A 20,580-nucleotide genomic window follows, 5' to 3' on the forward strand; every position below is an offset into this window, starting at 1 on the left:
GCAGCGAGTCTAAATTAAAGTGGCCACTAAAATGAACTACCCAATATTAAACTCACCCAACTACTTAATCTAGCTGAATTAAGTTTTATGTCTCACCTGAAAATAAAAGAAAGGAGAGATATATAGTTAGTTTAAAGTTTTTCACTTGCAAATTATTATTAAGCCTATGAATTATTTTAGTAAAATATTTATTAAATTAAATGAATAAGAAATACATTTTTATTCCAATCCCAGATTAATTTGTATTTGATTTTTAATTTAAAAAATATATTTTTAATAAATATTTTATATTTTATATTTTTAAATAATATTTAATAAATATTTTATTAAATTAAATATATAAGAAATACATTTTATTTTCTTTTTATTCCAATTCCAGATTAATTTGTATTTGATTAATATTTAAGAAAATATATTTTTTAGTTTAAATGTACTTGGTTTTTCTCTGACTCATTAATTGCATGACTGGTATTCAAATTAGTGGAATCATTCATTTACGTCTTTTGAGTCTTTGCGTGTCGCACCCGCTTTTCTTTCAATTCGCCGTGGCTACTTTGTCCACCTCGCAGTGGCTGTTGCCGTTGTTGTTTTTGGACACATCATGCATATATGCTGGGTGCTATCGGGCCCCCTTAACCCCCTAATGGCTCATCTTAACCCCCCTCGGCGAGCGGGCGCAATTAAATCGATATTACGCGAGCCCCAGCCCCAGCCCCAGCCCGAGCCTGAGCCTGAGCCTGAGCCTGAAGCCTGCCTAATTGCGGATGACACGAAATTGTTTGCGCTATAACAATAAAGCAAAGCGCACCACCCCCGCCGCCCGATTTTGACCCCTCTTCACCACGCCCCTTTGGCACCTCTATTACGGAATAAATCAGAGGCGCACGCAGGCTTTGAAGGGGGGTTATGCCAAATGTACATTAAAAAACATTAAGTAATAACAAACAAACGCAGCCTAGTTAAAAAACTCGGAATAAAAAGATCCTAACTATTAAATAGCATACCTTAATAATAATATTAAATATTAATAATCAAAAGCTGCTTAGTTAAAAAACTCCGAATACAAATATAAAGAGATAAATATAATACTTATTAAACTTATTAAATAATAAACAAACGCTGTTTAGTTAAAAAACTCAGAATACAAATATAAAGAGATAAATATTATACTTATTGATTTATTAAAATAAAATAAATTACTTAATAATATTAAGTAAGAATAAACAAACCCTGCTAAGTAAAAAAATTCAGAAAAGCTTATATAAAGAGATATTTTTTTAAATTATTGATTTCTTCAAATAAAATAAGTATTATGATTTGATGTAATAATAATATTTAATAATAGTAAACAAACGCTTGTTAGTGAAAAAATTACGAATACAAATAAAAACAGATAAAGATTTTAATTACTGATATATTTAAATAAAATACGTGTTATAATATAACATAAATATATAAAAATAAAATATGATAATATATATAATATTATAAACCCATTGTATTTCATTGTTAAAGATTTTAATTACTGATATATTCAAATAAAATACGTGTTATAATATAACATAAATATATAATAATAAAATATGATTATATATATAATATTATAAACCCATTGTATTTCATTGTAATATTTACATTTATATTTTTAATTTAAAATTATTTGGGGGTTACTGGGGTTACTTACTATTTAGTAATGATTTATACAAATTAAAAAAAAACCACAACCCCTTTCTACGCCCTGCTAAACGCTTCCGCCCCCCGCCCCCGCGAGCAAAGTTCAAATGTTGGCCTTTCTTGACCCGCAGACCAAGGGCTTAACAATATTTGCACTAGATGGCGCTGCAAAGTGATTGAGCGCTGTGAAGTTCTAATTGGAAATTGATTCAATTGGAATCCGGCGAACTCCTGCGAATGAACGAGTTAACTGAGTAATTAACTCCGGGCGAAGTATTTCATTACTACGGCTTGTTGGTTCAAATGGTTACGCGAATTGCGTAAATTGATTAATAGCTCAGCCGTTTCATTACATTTTAAATTATCAACTCAAACCCTTTTATACGGATTTATTAGCACAAGAACTTTTTAAAGGTTAAATTTAAATGAAATGATTAGCTAACAGCTGATTTCCCGTTCAATTAAGCCCTGAAAAATATTCTAAAATTTATTTTTGTATTAACATTAGTGTATTAAATTAAAAAATTTTGGAGTGTTTTCTTTTACCATTATTCAGGGTGTTCCCTTGAATTTTTATTATTTTATTTTTTATTTTTATTACATTTTAAAAATATTAACTCAAACCCTTTTATACTTTTAAAAGGTTAAAATTTAAAGGTTAAATTTAAGCTAATTAATTTTACGTTTAATTAAAGCCTGAAAAATGTTCTAAAAATTTTTTTGGTATTAACATTAGTGTAATAAATTAAAGAAATTTCGGAGAGTGTTTTGAGCTATAGATCTCCCATTTTCTCATCATTCAGTGTATTCCCTTGCAGAAAATTCGGGGAAAAGGACGAGGTCCTGGGCGATTTACCAAAAGGCTCACAAAATGAGTTTAAATTCCCCAAATGCGCTTAGGTACAAATTTTCTTCCCCCAAAAACAACAACGGGGAAAAAAGGAGAAAAACGGAAAATGGAAAACAATTTAAAGCGTTTAAGCAAAGTACGGAAAAATAAAGGAAAACTTGTGGGGGGGGGGGGGGGTGGTAATTGCATGTGTGTGCGTGTCTATTCATGTGCAACAAGGCGCCGGCTGTCGTGGGAATCTAGAGGGGGCTGAGGGGGCCCGGGGGCGGTTTTAGGGGGAGGGGGGTGGCAAGGCAAGGCGCCCAGGCGGACATGTGTTTATCATTTTTGTACTATTTTTTGCACTTTTTGTGTTATTGTTGCAAGGAGGCGAGTGCAGCGCAGCCCTCCGCCTTCTGCTGTATAATAAACAATTTCTTTTTTCAGCACACACACGCCGCACACAGCGATACGGGCACAAACACACGCACACGGGCCCAAGTGGAGCAACTTTACATGGGAATGGCAGCAACTGCAGCGACTATCGAATGAATCATTCACGCAGTAATGAATACGGCCACACTGGCCAAAATGATCGCTAACTTTTGCTGGGGGACAGAGGTACGTTTTCGGCGAAAGCCCGGTGTAAATTGGTCAAAAATGCTCCGAACCCTAAAAGGAGCGCTGTTCTGGACAGCCAACAAGCTAGACAATTGAAAGCAGTCATTTTCTGGCTGATTTTTATATTTTAAAATTTTTTTAAAATTTTCAAATTTTTACAAGGACAATCACAGCTTTTTTTTTGCGAAAATGGGTCAAAAATAAAATTTTTTAGCTGTGAATGCCAATTGATAGGGAATTTAATGACGAGTTCAGCAAGGTATGACATTCCATTTTTGGACCATTACTTTTTTTGTTTCGACCAAAATACTGATCATTTTTTTGCCGAAAATAGGTATTGAGTTTATGTTGAAAATTCGATTTTTTCGTAATTATTTTTTGCTGTAACTTGGTCAAAATTGCTCCGAACCCTAAAAGGAACGCTGTTCTGGACAGTTAACAAGCTAGTCAATAAAACGCAGTCATTTTCTGGCTGATTCTTATAGCTTTAAAATTTCTCAAATTTTCAATTTTTTTTACAAGGGGTGGCAACGTCTTTTTTTGCGAAAATGGGTCAAAAATAAAATTTTTTAGCTGTGAATACCAATTGATAGGGAATTTAATGACGAGTTCAGCAAGGTATGACATTCCATTTTTGGACCATTAATTTTTTTGTTTCGACCAAAATACTGATAATTTTTGGGCCGAAAATAGGAATCTGTGTTTTTGGCGAAAATTCGATTTTTTCGTAGTCCTCTTTTGCTGTAACTTGGTCAACAATCTAAAAGCCACACTGTTTTGGACAGCTAACAAGCTACATAACTTATCGCAGTCATTTTCTGACTAATTCTAAAAACTTAAAAAATTCGCTAATTTTTCATTTTTTTATAAGGGTATTTTTTTTGAGAAAAATGGTCAAAAATAAAAGTTTTTAGCTGTGAATGCCAGTTGATAGGAAATTTAATGACGAGCTCAACGAGATATGACATTCCATTTTCGGACCATTACTTTTTTTGTTACGACCAAAATACCGATTTTTTAAAGTATTTTTTTGAATATTTATTACTTTAAAGGAATTTTTATTTTGAACTACTTAGGTCGTTGATATATATTAGTTTCATTTGCTTTTTTGAAATACAAAAGTATGATCAACCTATTTACATATACCAATATCTTCACTGCTTTTATTTTTAGATTTATTATGTCATATAATATTTTTTAAATCAAGTAATTCTGATCTAAAACTAATTTTTTTACAGTGTTCTTTGTCGAAATGAAAGAGCTAAGGGTGCACGAACCAGACAAAATAAAAATATCCTAATGAAGGTGCAAAGAAGGTTCTGCTGAGTGCGCATTTAAAATTACAAGAAGTCGAAGGAATTTCGAGGAAGCTACACAAACTTTAAGCAAATGCAAACGAATGCTACGAAGAACCTGTCCGAGATTACTAGAGTGGAAAAGTAAAAATGTTAAGCCGTTCAAAATATTTTTCTTTATTTCTATAATTTATACATTCATATATATATATTTACTATTTTTATAACACATGGCTATCTAAAAAATATGAATGTCAAGAAAATATCTGCACTATGCAAGACTTTAGTTTTGAAATAATTTTTTTTAGTTCAGTATTTATCATCATTTTGGAATATTTTCCCACTCTTTAATGGAAATTAAGTCAAAAAGCACATTCTTTTTCCCCTCCACGGCATTTGATGTTTTCCTATCTCTGCGAGAGTCTATTTGCTCGTATTATTATTATGAATATTAAGTTGTTCTTTACTCCTGCGGTTGTTGTTCCTTCGGCTTCATCCCTTTTGTGTGTGGTGGCAGCACAAAATGGCATTAAATTAAATAAAGACCCGTATTAGGCATGCCCATGAGAGGCGGCGGGGGAACGGGGGGCTAAAAGGGCAGGGGGGTCGAGAGTTGAGCGAGGTTACGCCCCTCGGTTAAGGTGGAATAGTCTCTCCTATATGCCATGGATCAATAATGGGCACAAAGTTCCCCAACCAGTAGCAAAAATAAAAAAAGGGTTAGACCAAGGAGGGATTTTCTAATGCCTTTGTGCACAGCAAAAAAATTAATATATTTTGTTTAACGGGAAAGTTAGTTTTCAACTAACATGTTATCCTTAAAGAAAAATGAACAATATGATTATTTGGCAGTGTGACCTTGCTCGTTGTTGAAATCAAGCAGTGTGACCTTGCTCGTTGTTGAAATCGAGCAGTGTGACCTTGCTCGTTGACAAAAACTAGCAGTGTGACCAAGCACAACTGTACATTTCTGCAGGATGTGATGTTAAATCATACAAATTTGATATAGTCTTTCTATTATGTGACTAATTTTGTGCAGTGTAGACTCAGGGTGACTCAGGGGTAGGGTGCTGCTATTATTGCTGTTGCAGTACAGTTAAGTCAATTTTACAGCAGCAATAACAACAATAAATGGCAACAATGTGCACTAAATTGTGCAAAACTTCGTTGCGTTTTCTGTTTCTGTTTCGGTTTCGGTTTTAGCTTTTGTTTTGCTAAGTTTCGATTTTTCCCCCCGTCGTTGTTATTGGCTCCACTACTTCTTCTTCTTCAGCCATGCTTTTTCCCATGTTTGCCCTGTCATCAATTAGGACATGCATTTGGTTTTTCTATTTTTCTGCACTTCTCCCATTTTGTTTTTGGAACCATTTGTTTATTTTTGTTGCTTTTCTTTGGCAAAATGATTTGCTGCAGTTGAATAACAGAAAATGTTGCATATATTTCAGCGCCCTGCGGTTTAAAAAAATATAAATGAAGAGCATTTATGGTGGAAAATAAAATGTGAGTAAATGTGTGTATAAAATATAAAGATATGTAATAAAGCATGTTGCTACAAAAGAAGAATGCTAGACACTTTTGCCTATTTTTTGTGAAATATTTATATACTTTCCATATTTGTAGAGTAACAAAGTAACTCTGCTTGGCAAAAAAAGAATATTTTATTAAATTTTAAACCTATTTGTTCTGTGTCCGTTTACACATAAAAAATATGATTTCTCCATTTTTGTGCATTGACAAATTCATTTTGGCATAATATTTCAATAATTTATTGATTAGTTATCTAGCTGAAGCGCGCCTTCAATCAATTTGAAAATGCATTTTGTCCTTGCGCATGGTTGGACCACGAGCTGCGGGGCAAGGACGTTCGAGGGGGGTGGTAATGGGTGGCAGTGGGTGTCTTTTGGGTGGTGGTGCAACTGCAGCGACGGCGATATTGGAAATGCAGTAAATAATAAAGTGCAATGGGTGCTGGGCGGGTTATATATTCCATATGACAAATATGCACTGTTGAAAAATCCCATTCAAATTATATAAAATATATAAAAGTATAGATTTATTTTCCTATTTTTTATTTTTTCTACCAGTTTATGTTACCTCAAAATGTTAAGTCCTTAGCCCAATACCTTTTGAAACATTTAATGTGACCATTTTTGATCGCAGCTTTACAGTGTGACCCTTTATTTTTTGCGAATCTTTATAATTCCCAACCTCTGTGTTTTACGATTAATATCTATAGTTCTAGCGTGTAGTTTCATCATAATTTTAAGTCTTTTTGAATTTCCCAGTGCACACTCAACGTGGATAAGCAGGGCGGGGGGCGTGGCTCTATGCGGGCTTATGCAAATGTCGCGCAGCGATATCCACCAGCAAAAAATCGCGAAGAAAACAAAGGAACCCCAGAGCAGAGAGAACAGTGAGGAGACGTGTGGAAAAAGAAATGAAAGAGAATTGTGCACTTGAAAAGCGGCCAAATCGATGTCAGCAGCAGAAATGCAAATAAAAAAAAATCACAAAAAGAAAAGATGAACGGAAAATCGGCTGGATAAAGGCGAAAATAAAGGGAGGAAAATCCCGCTCCTTGCCAGTTTTTGAATGGTTCGCAGAAACTAAAATGGGAACAGCTCAGAAATGGATATGGCGAGTGGCGGCGACTGACGAAGTGCCGCACAAAGATCTTGGTTCCTCGAAGAATGGCAGCGGGAAAGCCAGCGGGAAAATACAGGCAGGCGAAAGCTATGGGAGGTCAGCGAAAGGGAATTTTCCCAGGATCTCTGGTCAGCTATTATCAAAGCAATGCGTGGGGGAAAATTCATAAGGAAAACGGAGAATTGGCTAGTTAGTACAAGGTTAATATTTTTTAAATATCATACATCATTAGGGAAAAAATATTTAACATCATATTTATACAGCACCTAGTATTATACATTTCCCCATATGTTTTACTTAAGATTATTCCTGTTAATCTCCAAAAAATTATAAGAAATGATTAATGAAGCAATCTCTGAAGCAGACATCAAAACATCCGGAGTGATTGAACCTCCTATAATCTTTCTGCGTTCGATTTCGCTGCCTATCAGCAATATTTAAGGTTTCCTCATTTTTAAAGAGGCGGTGGAAAATCAGTATGTTTTTTAGTCCACCTTCCAGAGGTTGTAATAATTTAAAATGCTGAAGCTGTTATATTTTTCGGTAGTGGTTTTAATAATCCTGAATTCCCAGGGAATCTCTGCGACTTTACAGGACAATGGGCGATCTGTTTGCCTCTTGGAGGACGCACCAAGCCAGTGTGGTGACTTCTGTCTTACCAAACTGCAGCCCATAATTGATTTGATTCCCGTGACCAACTCGAAACTGGAAAGGCTCCAGGTTGAGCAGCAGGCTTTAAGGGCCAAGCTCCTGGCAGTTCAGTTCACGTTGGAGGCCCAGCGAATAACAACACAGAATTCCCTGAAAAATATCACCACAAAAGAAGATCTCGGGGCGAGACTCGACGAAACCGAAAGACAACTTAAGGTGGAAAATACCGAATTGAAGAACCAACTTCAGCTGCTCATCGCCAAAGTAGAAAACCAGGAATCAGTCCTGAAAACCCAGATAGATGCCCTTTTCGAACCCTTGAGCAAGGCTCTCACCAAGGAGGATTTTCAGGCGAACCTTAGTCGCATAGAAGCCAAATTAAATACCTTACAGAGCAGTCTCACCAAACTAGAAGACACCAGAAGCGTTCCCCAGGGAGCACCTCCCAAACCCGTTCCCTCGAGGTTCCAGAAAATTGGCGATCGTTATTTCTACATTGAGAACTATCTCAATCAAACTTGGTTCGAGGCTGCAGTCACCTGTCATCGAATGGGCGGCCTTCTAGCGGGGATTAAGGACCAAAAGGAGTTGCTGGCCATCCAGGCAAAGACCAAAGCTCATGTTTGGTACTGGCTGGGGATCAACGATCTGCTGACCGCCGGCCAGTTCCTATCGCTGGCCTCAGGAAAACCCGCCGAGATCTTGACCTGGAGGTCAGATAGCCCCAACAACGAAGGGCGGTGCGTTCAGCTGCAAAACGGAGATATGAGTGATTGGCGGTGCAACGACAAGGTTAAGTTCATCTGCCAGGCTGACAGCGAAATTTAAAAAAATTTATTAACATTAAAATTAATATTCACAATTTAAAAAAATACATAATACACCCAAAAAGGTGCAAAGTGTGTAACAATTGTAATATTCATATCAAAATTTTGTCTATGTCTTTTGTTATAACAATTAAAAACTAAAATTCTTATTACAATATTTAAATAAAAATTGACCATTTTAGAACATGTTTATACAATTTTTATAATATTTCCAAATTAAATATAATAATTCAAAGTTTGTAACAATTGTAATATACATTTTAATATTTTGTCTATGTTTTTTGTTATAACTATTAAAAATTAAAATTGTTTTTACAATATTTAAATAAAAATTGACAATTTTAGAACATGTTTATACAATTTTTATAATATTTACAAATTAAATATAATAATTCAAAGTTTGTAACAATTGTAATATACATTTTAATATTTTGTCTATGTTTTTTGTTATAACTATTAAAAATTAAAATTGTTTTTACAATATTTAAATAAAAATTGACAGTTTTAGAACATGTTTTTACAGTTTTTATAATTTTTACAAATTTAATATAATAAGTTTTATAAAAATATCAATAAGACTCTTTTTTGAAAATGTTTGTTGAATGATATATGTGTGCTTAGTGACCCCTTTAAAGCCAGGAAAGTTATATTCCCACAAAAGTTACATAATACTATTTTAAAGAGCAATCTCTATAGATTTCGCCGCTTTGTTCTGGCATGAAAAAGAAATTCACGAGTGGGTGCTGGCCGCTGGGTGGTGGCGTTGTTGCCAACGTTAATTGCGGCAATTAAGGACTCGTTCCCCTTGGATGTCCTTGCCGGTGTATTGTTCCCCTGCCTCCTACCCCACCCCCCCAGCCGTTCCATTCCATTCCGTTTGTTCTATAAATGTTTTAAACATTTTAATTAGTTTTAATAAACGGCCTCGGGAGGTCGCTGGGCGGGGGAAAACTGTTTGAAGTGGCCCCGACTTCGTCAACAGTGTCGTGTCAGGTGCAGGTCCACTCATTCTCCGACTCGTTGGCACTAAGGCCTCCCCCCGCCTTTCCCCGCCCCACGATTTTCCCTCATTTTCCTCGGCACACACGGCTTGACAATGAATTTTCGTGAAAAGGTCGTCGCCCACTTTTTTCCTTATTTCCTTCCGCTTTGCTTGCTTCTTTTGTGGGAGCTTTTCCAGCTGCCGCTGGTCCGCCGAATGGTCAGACAGCCGCACACTCGCGGTCAAAACAATACTATACAGTTGCAGGATCTTCTACAATAGGAAATATCTTCTTTGATAAGAAATATATTCTATAAAAACACATATCATAAGGCATAGATGGTGATATATCATATAGAATAAAGGGTTTAGGATATGATGATTATTCAAATGGATATTGAGAACCTTGGGTAATATATGTAAGTATTTATAATAAAATAGTCAGACACACAATCGCGGTTAGCACAATAGTATTATTTCAACTCTCTTTACCAATACTAAATATAATAAGTTAATATTTTAGGAAAACAAAGTTTAAGCTATAGATACATATATCCATACCATGCCATTTGTCTAATATATTTTTTATTAAATTGTTCTACAACAGCGGTTAAAATAATAATATTTTTTTTAACTTTTCTTTAAGATTTGATTTAAAAAAATAATTTTTTAAACCTTAAAAAAATATTGAAAATGTTTCGTACTTTATTCTAAAAACTGTAAGATATGGTGAAAAACAGCTTTAAAAAATGTAAGATAAATTAAAATAAAATGTTTATTCCATTTTTTATAATATATATTATTAAAAACCTTTAAAATTAAGATTCCCTTAAAACTTTGGCGTATTTAGTGCTATTATCCCAGCCACAGCTGTGGGTCAAGTGTGTGTCGCTGCGCAGACAACGAGGTGTATGCGTAATGTTTAGTTGGCGGTCGCTCTTAACCCCCTAACGCCCCCGTTAACCCCTCGCCGGCCGCTCGGTTTCGGTTTTGGTTTTCGGTCCTGTTTTCTGGTCGCTGCGGTCGCTGCGAAATTTCCGCCTGTGAACTTTAGTTCACTTTTTGGGTTGCGTGTTGCCAGTGCATTGTTTTCCCGCCCTCCCTCTCTTTCCCACCCGTACGCCCCGTCTCTCTCTGGCTAATGCTCGCCGTCTCTTTCGTGTGTTTGTGATTGGGTCTTGCGGCCGGGCACTAAATAAGTTGACAAGACTGCGGTTCCCGGACATTTTGGCGGGTTAAAGGGCTCGCATGCGGGGGGGTTGAAAGGTCGCCAGGCCTCGAAACGCTTGAATTTCGCAAATATACCAATTTGGAAAAGGTTAGGCTCCCCTTCGGGGTTCATCTCGGGGTTCAATCGGTGTCCCGCCAGTGGGCGTTGCGGTTTAAATCAAAGTCTAGTGTTCTTTGGGGGACATTTCGAGGCTGCCAAATATTTCGCATTGCTTAGGTAAATGGCTTCATTTAAAGTGCCCTGAACTTTAATTTTTAGTAACTTAAATACCTTTAATGTAGGGCCTGCCTTATAAATTTCATTTTCCCCTATTTGCAGGGCAGTTGCCCTGAGAAAAATAAAATAAATAAAAATATCCCCTCCGTAGACCCGGAAAACTCGCAGATAAGAATGTTTCGTGCTGCGGAAAAGAAGTGTAGCGAAAATATACAAGAAATGCTAAATAAATAAATAAATAATGAAAAATAGCGATAAAAAATATACCAAACTTCGAGCTATATTTTTCCAGGTCCCCTTAAAAAAAAAAAAAGGAAAGAAAAGAAAAACCATTTGCTGTCAACGCGGCGGTCGCGACAGGAAGACGATTTGCAGCCATTTGTCATGTTGAGGGCCACCGCGGGGGCGCTGGTTGCAGGGGATTCAGGATGCAGGGGCGTGGAAGGTCGCCGGGGCAGGGGGGGCCTGGCTGCCACGGAAGTGCTGCCGAAAAATAAAATACATATATTGGAGGGGGAAAGGCCGAGGAAATCGCTTGTTGTTGTTATTCGGTTTCATTTCTCGCTGTTGTCGAATTGAGAGGGCGATTTCCAGGGGCGTGGGCCGTTGAGAGGGGGGTGAAAATCCAGGGGCGGCGTTGGGGGCACTTGAATATCCAAGGGAAGCTGTGTCAGTTTGTTTGGGCAGGACGTTTTTGGAACGGGGAGTGTTAAAATATATAAGCAGTAAATAAGCTTAAAAGCCGCGTGGGCGGCTACAGCTTCTGCTTTTTTGGGCTACAGTGAACACTCGCTAAGAGTAACGTTTAAGGCTCTACACATTGTTTTTAAAATAATAAAAATGTTCTATAAAACTGTCCGTATTTTTTGATGAAGCTTCATACTTTCGTTCAATTTACTTTATTAATAAAAATGTTTTTAAAAAAATCTTTAAAAAATATTATTTATATTTTTTAAAGATTTATTTTCTTGAAAAAATCTCCAAAAAATGTATTTTGTTTTAAAAACTATTAAATATAAAAACTATAAATATATTTATAAAACTATTTACTTTTTTTTGGCATCTTAGGTCCCATCTTTGCGAGGAACCACCACCCTTCTTCCCAAGACATTAAAAAAAAAAATATTTTGTAAGCCAGTGTAATATGTTTAAAGCTTTTTATATATTTTTAAAAATATTTATATATTTGCATATCCTGTAATATGGCTAAAAAATAAAAATTCAAATTCAAATTTTTTAATTGAAATTTGTTTTTTTATTTAAATTAATTTTTTTTTGCAGGTCCCTTAATCCGAGTTTTCGCTGTACTCATTGTTCGGCTGCTTTTGAAATTTATGCGCCTTGATTCCTCACACATGCAAAAACCTCTCACATGGCCACCAGTACACTTTACATTTCAAACTGTTGGCAATTGCAGGACAAAAAAGTCCAAAAAAACGAAAAGAAAGGGGGAAAGGGAAGAAAATCAAACAAGAAAATAAAGAAAAGCGGGAAAAAGTACTCTTTTCCATGTTGTAAATTTCATTTTAAAGTCGCAGCGCGAAAAGTTTGGCAGCCTCGATGGACTCGGGGAAAAGAAGAAATCACTGCCCCCATTCGGCACATCCGCTTTTCCCAGGACTCAGGACCCAGGACTTTTCCTTCATCTTACCCCCGATTTTTATGGCTTTGCTCGTGCTGTTTGAGTTTTGTTCGAGTGTAGGTTTTTATTTATTTTTCGGCCTGTGTGGGGGAGAGCAAGACTTGGGCACCCCTTCCTTTTTTTCTGAGTGCATATATGTTTGAGTTTTGTTTCAACAATTTATTCAAATTGAGTTTCGCCGACTGCCGGCCATAACTCAAAGCCAAGTTACCCTGCCTGCGAAATAAATATTTCTCGCTTTGGTCCTTTCACTTTCACTGCGCCCCCAGAGTTTTCCCCCCCGCATTTTCCATTTTCCCGCGCGCTCTAAGCAGGTGTTGATGGCTCCATTTTGATGGAGCAGCAGCTAAGCGGAAGCCGCAAAAGTGCGTGAGTCATAAAAATAAATTCTAGGCTCAAGAAGTCCACAAAAAGCCGAAAAAAAAAATCGGAAAACCGAAAAAATAAACAAGTGAGCATAAAAGCAACGAAATGGCAGGAACAAAAGGGAAAGTTTGTCGGGAACTTTGAATTATTCGCTTTTGGCAGTCAATCAGTGATGTTGGGGAAATTTCGTAGGGGCAAGGAGAATTTCGGCCTTAAGTTGGGTTACTTTTGGGCCAGGCTTTAAAAAAATATTAGGAATATTAAATGAAAAATAGGCCATTCAGTACATTTAATTTATTTTTTAAATAAATTTAAGCTACCTAAAAATTGTAGAAAATGTGTCAGCCAAAATTCCTAGAGCATTATTATTTTTTGACTAAATGCAAGCTACTTAAAAATTGTAGAAAATGTGTAAACTAAAATTCCTAGAGCAGGAATGTGAAATGTCTGCTTTTTTGTTCAAATATTGATACCACAAGTATGAATTTTATAATGCATTTCTTGGCTATTTCTCTTGGCCGCCTCTCCCACAATTTTTCCTACGTTTCCAACTACTTTTTATCTACAAATTTCCTTCTTTTCCGCACTCTTGAATCCTGGCTGCTGGCTCATTTGTCACATGAACTCACATGGAGCCAGAGTCCTGGAAATAACCATGACCCCTGGCCAACTTACCCCGCAGGAAGTTCAGACTTTAGGCATTCACTGGGAAAAACCATGATTAAATGATGATAAAAATTAAGATACATTTTTGAATAAAAATATTTTCTTAATAAAATATCTAATAAAAAAAATATATAATAAATATATAATAAACAAATGAATATATATATTAAATATTTAGTCCATCCATATATATATTTTTCTCTTCACCCAATCATTTATATTTTTCCGGCTAATCGCACCCCCTTTTTTCCCAGTGCCTTGGAGCGTACGTAGACTCCAGCTGAGATCTGAATTGGAGCTGCAGTTGGGAGCTAAGAGCTGGGAATCGTTGGCGGTGCAGAAAGGACACGTCCTGGGCTCAGCTGGGATAGCGATTCTTTCACATCACGTGCAGGTTAAGCAGACTGGGCGGGGCTTTCGTGGGTTAAGAGGGGGCGTGGCCATAAAACGTGGCCAAGACTGCCGCCGAACAAAAGCAAAAATTCCTCACCGTTTTTAGACGTTCTTTTTTTCTTCCCCCCCCCGTATCAATGCGATTTATGCAGGAATTCTAAAACCTCCAACATTTCCCCTTGCCCGAGCACTCTCGTACATGCATAAGTCGCTGCAGCAAAATGTCGCGATAAAAACGAGAAGAAGCCGGGCCAAAAAATAAAAAAAAATATATAGAAAAAATCACACAAGAAATAGTAAAAAAATTGAATGGAAAATACCCTAGGTTGACTTTTCAATTCGTGACAGAAGTCAATTTGTGGAGCCTGATTAAGTGCTTTTAAGTGGGTAATAAAAGTTTGAGACAGTAAGGCATTCATTTTTAATTGAAAACTATATAGTCTTAAAAAAATCATTTCAGCTATAGTGTCCTTTACCAAAAATTATTTTAATATTTTTCCGCACTCTTTGAAAGGGTATGGAAACAGCTCTAAGAAAGTAGATGGATAAAATCACCCAAGAAAATGCAAAATAAATTGGCAGCTACCTTTGGCATGCCCAGGCTTTTCCCCAACCCATTTTCCCCATTTTTTCTGCTTTTCCGCCGCTTTGCTGTTGCATATTTGAATGCCGCAGGGCAGCAGCAGCAGCCAAAAAAAAGGAGGAAAAACAGAATCCAGAAGAAAGAGAAAAATCTGCGACAATTTTGTCTCATTGTCGCTTGTCTCTGGCTGAGCCACAAAAATTCTTGGCAACATTTTGGGCCCTGTTTCTATTTTCTTGGCTACTCCTTTCGCTGCCACTTCTTATTTTACTACAAACGAAAATTCCTGTCAATTGCCGGAGAGCCATTAATCAAAGAGGCGTGATTAAAGGAAAGCACATTTCTGGAATCGCTGCTCGAAGAAGGCATAGCTGTATTCAAATGGGGCAGAAAACCATTTTGAATAATTATGACAACTTGAAAAGTTTTCAGCTCCTGTTGACCTAGCGCAAGTCAATTAATCACTTAATTTGTACTGAATAAACCCAAGCAGAAGTGTTGAAGTGGGCAGCTCAGCTCTAGGCAATAAAAAAATGTGTTAAAGCTCAAGGAAAAAAAGTAGATTAAATTAATTAGCCTCGAAAATATGAAAAATAATATGTGTTTCAAAATTATATAAAACAAAAAATACTGTAGAATCTGTAATAAAAACAGGGAAAAGAGCAAGAAAAAAACGTTGAAAAATTAATAAACGTTGAAAATGTTCCTAAATTATAATAAATACCAATATATTCTAATATTTGTAATAGGTTCTTTTAGATTTTAATACAAGTGCACTAAACAGAATTTTGGAACTGCTGGAGCCTTTCATTAAACAAATGAAAGTGCATAATTTTAAGCTTCTTAACTCGATAAATTAGCCGCCGGCTGATTGACATAATAAATTACTAAAATGCTGCTTTATTTGCCTAATTTGGATTTCTATTTGGCGGTTAATGGAATTATTTAAAGCCTTGGGGCTCTGTTTATTTTCCATTCGACTATTGCCGCATTAATAAGAGGGCGAAATTCGCAATGAATTATTTATGGCCAGAGGAAAAGCTGCTGTACAAAATGGCCGACAAGGTCACGCGCCCTCTGACCTACACCCTTTTATTTATTTATTTATATCCTCCCTTTTTTTTGGCCCCCAATTTGGCAATCAATTTGGATTTGGATTTGGACTTCGATTTTCGTTTTGTTTGTCGTTCGATTTCGGTAGCCGCCGATTATAATCAATTGCCACGCCCACTCAATTAAATGGCCCCGCCGACTAATAGGCATTTGCCAATTGGAATGGGTTAAGTGTCTGGCCGGAGGGTGTCCGGAGGGTTAAGGTGGGCCCCAAGTGGGTGGCGACCTGGCCTGATTGAGAGAACTCGAGCTGGGGCTCGAACTCGATTTCAATGCATTTGTCAGCAGATAAGCCGCTTAGCCTGCCCCAACATTTCGGCGGGCACAGTCAAGGCCAGCGCATTAGTGCCGCTCGACGGCCTCGGGAAATAATTTCTCATGAAATCTCGGTCAAATTGTGATCCCTGGCAAAGACCTTTTCTTCTTTTGAGTCCTTGCATTTGAAAGAAATAAGTTTTCTAGAGTACCTTTGCAATATTTTCTAATTAAAATGAAAGCTACAGGAATACCCTTACTTTTTCTTTAAAAAATCTTTTTATACTTTCATACTTTTAATTGACAGCTTATATAATTTTAAAGAAACTAACAAAAATTGCTCATCCTTTGAAAATAAATATACGATACCATAGAAAGTTCTGCCTTTCGATACTCTCTTTTTAGAATTGTCCCTCACTTTTTCCCATCTTCAGGTGCTACTGCAGGATTTTCCTAGTCAATACCTTGACTGCCCCGGCGCTTTTCCTCCCATTTCCGTACCGCCTTTCCCATTTTCCACTTCTCTTTTCCTCCTTCACTGGGCTTTGTTCTCCGCAGCCGCTTTCCCTACTACTTCTTGTTATTATTTGCGGTTTGCTGGGCAAAAACTTTCTGCCCTCTCTTTCCCTCGGCTTATACCTGTCTCTTTTCGTTTCACCTGTAATTTTTGCAACTTTCAATTAGGAAGGCATTAAGCCAGAAAGTGCTTCATTGGGATGCTGGGAAATGGAAATGGTAAAGGGGTTTTCCATGGCCAAATGAAAAGCTGTCGCAACGGGAAAAAAATGCATAAAAAATGTAGAAGAAAGCAGGGAAAAAATTCAAACAGCTAAAATATTTCTACTCAAAATGAATTTGACTAAAGATGGCAGAAAAAAAGAGGAAGAAAAACGAGGGGTCTGTGGTTTTCTATATAAAACTACATATTCTATCCCTAGTTGTTATATTTCGCTAGCATTTTTTTTTTGCGTGCTTCACTTTTTTTTTGCGGTGGGCGTGGCTTGTTTTTAATTAAAAATGAATTCACCTCTTGCCGCATCTGTCTTCGAAACAAACTACAAAAAATTATTTAGGGGGGCAAAATAAATTGGAAAATAGATGGAAACTTGCGAAAAAAGTGAATAAATTTAATGGAGGAGAATGGAATTTTTTCCCTAGACTTTTGCAGCCTTTCAGAGGTTTATAATTACTTTTTTTTTTTCAAATATAACTACATTCAGGAAAAGTTTGTAAGCGACTAAAGTACTACTGCCAATATAAAATGAACATATTGTTAAGCAAAATTTGATAAAATTCAAATTTGATTAAGTAAATAGCAACTTTCTTGAGCTTATTTATTTTCTGTAAACTATGCTCTCTCCGGTAAAAATAACTTAATTACTAAAGTACACTCACTTATCACGTTTACACAGCCCATTGAATGTACTCGAAATCTCTGTTTGCCAACTCACCTGAAAATAGAGGAAAAAATCTGGTGAACAGGTTGAAAAGCAATGTTTATAACGATTTTGTCAGCAATATTTTTCTTTAGCTTATGTCAATTTTATATATCGTATTTATTTTTATATTTTGTTGTTTGTTTTTCTGTCATTGTATACCAACCGGTTTATTTGCCCAACAGAAAACAGCCGAAAAATGAAATAAAGAACGGCCAAGCAACAACATCAAAGCAATTGACAAGTTGCAATTACAAAAACAAAATTGATTTAATTTGCATTTCTCGCCAATTGCAGAGACACAAAATGGACAAGAGAACATTTTTCGGCAAAACTAAACTATAAAATGCGCAAAAACAGAAGGAAAAATAAATAAACACAGGAGAAATTCTCGGCAAAAATCGTGTGTGGATGTGGGGAGGCGGGGGGAGGGCGCACAAAATTGAGTAAATAAAGTTAACAAAAAAAAAATAAAATAAAATAAAATAGTGTGTGTATATAAAGGTTTTTGGTTTTGGCAAAAGAAGTGCAAATGTTAGTGGCTGATTTTTCGCATAGCCCAATTATCCAATATTCCGGCTCTATGAGTGGATTTCCAGGGGCGTCGAAAAGGGGGGCGGCGCTGGGCGTGTCGTGTCTGATTTGACCTCGTTGTGTGCGGGCAAAGTTAGCGGCAATAAGCGAAAAACTGATTACACTGCCAGCGGCAGTAAACGCAATTGAAATTGATAGGGGCCCCCGGCCATGGGCGTAGCTTTGAGGGGGTGTGCATGCACGTATATCTGTGGCAGGCGGACCGGCAGACGAGGCCACAGAATTCTGGAAACCGTTCAATTGCTGGCCATACATTTTCCCCGTCTACGGGGTATTTAAATGTAGGATAACAGCTAACAAGTGTACTAAATGTACCAGCCCCAAGGTTATTATCTAGTCTTAGCCTCGTAAATAAATATATATAGTTCGAAAATAGCTACATTTTGTTTTGAAAATAATAGGAAATATCAGAAAATTTTCAAAATATATTTTTCTATCGATACCTTATCGATATTAATTTGAATTGATTGTTGGCCTTATAAAATTATTTATCATTAAGACCACCTTTTATGTATACAAATTTAATTGGTTACCAAATACTTTTAATTACATTATTATTGATATAAAATGCAATATATAAATACTTATCGATAATTTAGGTGACAATGCACGTTAATTAAAATGCTTACATGTTTTTTTTAATATAATTAAAAATTATTGTTGTGATACAAATATTTATATTTCGTTTATATATCTAATACCACCAAATACCATAAAGTCAGAATAAATGCGATAAATGATAACTTATCGATAATTTAGATGACATTGACCTTCAATTATTAAACTTGAATCATATAGTTGTGACTGTAATTCAAAATTAGTTGCTCTAAAAACACCACCAAATATGAAAAAGCCAAAATAAATATGATAACCTATCGATTATTTAGACGACATTGACCACCAATTATTACGCTTATCGGTATCCGAATTCTCTTTAATTGGGCCGTGTGTAATAATCGCATTTGTAGAGCGCGACTCGTGATTTAAAAGGACATTCAGGACATTGTGCTTTAATTGCCCCATGACTCATACGCACACACGCACACTTTCACTAATGCCCAACACATTAACAACTCGCCGATGCACACATGTGCGACACTCGTGTGTATGGATGAGCTGTGAATTATTACACGACACCGGGCGCATCTAATTAATAACGAAATTTTAATCGCCCAACGATAGCCGGGCATTAGCTGCCACTCCCCCTTTTCCACAGGGCACCGCCCCCGAAAATCCCCCTCGTAATACCGCTGATTATTATTGTTATTGTTATTAGCGCTTGGAAATTTATGTGCAAAAATTTATTTGCTGCGTCGGCACTCAAATTGAGCATAATTTTTCATTTAAGTGGAAATTAATATTTTTACGCCCCAATGCCACGGGCCACGCCCCCCCCTAATATATATTTATTTATATATATTTTTTTGTTTCGGCCTGAATTTTCCCTCCTTTTGCTAATTATGTCACGTCGTTTCGAAGGACGTAGAAGGAAGAAACAATATTCGTTGGATGGAAAAAACGCGAAAGGAAACGATTTTGATAAATATATTAATGTGCCAAGCAAATGGCTCTCCCCTGTCACTTTCGTTATGAAATATTAATTTTGATAGATAGACATTATATTTATATCTCAGGGGCGGGCCTTAAAGGAAATGGCAAAATTTGTAGCACACTTTTCGGGGCTGATTAGGGGATGTTGAAAAGGAAATTGAATGGGAATTCGTCGTTGGTCAGGTAAATGAATTTAAGAAGGCCCTGAAATAGGGTGATTTTTTTTTTATATTACACTTAAAAAAAAAATGTATTAAAAAGTTCTTATATATTTTTTTTATATCCTCCTTACCACTTAAAGTTGGCTTTAACTCTGCAGATCCAATTTTTCCGCCTTGAGATCTCGAGTGTTAGGCAACATATGGTGGTTCCTGCCACGCCTCCATCGTATCTCCTGATTTTCCCGCCTCCTTGGCCCGCCTCCATGACGATTTTCCCCAAAGCACATTGCTCATTGCCAGGGAGAGGCATAAATTTTCGTAAAAGAGAGGCTTTATGGCCATCCTCCCGCCAGTCCACCCAACAATGTTGCTCTATTTGTCAGCTCGTGAAACAATCATAACACCCCCCTCTTGGGAGCCCCTCTTGGGCCAGCCCCCTGGCCGGCGCCTCTGCTCTTGGGTTGCAATGTTTTTTGGCTTTGCATGTAACAAGCGATCTCCCCTTTCGTCCTTTGGAGCCTCGCTGCTGCCCACTTGCATACATTTGTCATGCTATTTGGCCAGAACCTCGTTACACTGGGAGAAAATATGTCCGGGGACTCGGATTTTGTTTTTGTTAATGTGAGTCTTTTAAAAATATGAAATTTTGGTCGCTAATTTGTATAATTTTTGTACCTCACTTGATAAATAAAAAATATAAAAAACCAAATTTAATATGTAAACCTTTTATAATTTATTAATTTTTTTTAAAAGTTCGAATTTTTTTTCTGATTTAATAGCAAAAATTGCAGTGCTGTGTTCGGTGTTCAGTGCACCGAAATATCCCCTTTCAGCCACACCCCTGGTTG

The 20,580-nt window shown here is 36.5% G+C and overlaps 2 protein-coding genes across 2 annotated transcripts in view; one reads left to right on the forward strand and one right to left on the reverse strand.

Annotated features, from left to right (window-relative positions):
- The window catches only part of LOC108025854 (irregular chiasm C-roughest protein), a 46,152-nt gene that overhangs the window by 12,855 nt on the left and 12,717 nt on the right, over positions 1 to 20,580 (reverse strand). The gene's annotated exons all lie outside the window — the stretch shown is intronic.
- On the forward strand, positions 7,543 to 8,727 carry LOC108025579 (uncharacterized). The gene has a single exon (XM_017096108.2). It carries the CDS (start codon positions 7,585 to 7,587, stop codon positions 8,542 to 8,544), a length of 960 nt encoding a protein of 319 aa, XP_016951597.1. The 5' UTR covers positions 7,543 to 7,584; the 3' UTR covers positions 8,545 to 8,727.

This window comes from Drosophila biarmipes, chromosome X (genome assembly GCF_025231255.1).
Source record: "Drosophila biarmipes strain raj3 chromosome X, RU_DBia_V1.1, whole genome shotgun sequence".
NCBI classification, from domain to species: domain Eukaryota; kingdom Metazoa; phylum Arthropoda; class Insecta; order Diptera; family Drosophilidae; genus Drosophila; species Drosophila biarmipes.

What these genes read in the sequence shown, in the direction of transcription:
- LOC108025579 (XM_017096108.2), top strand. Translation starts at nt 7,585, where the DNA reads ATGCTGAAGCTGTTATATTTTTCGGTAGTGGTTTTAATAATCCTGAAT.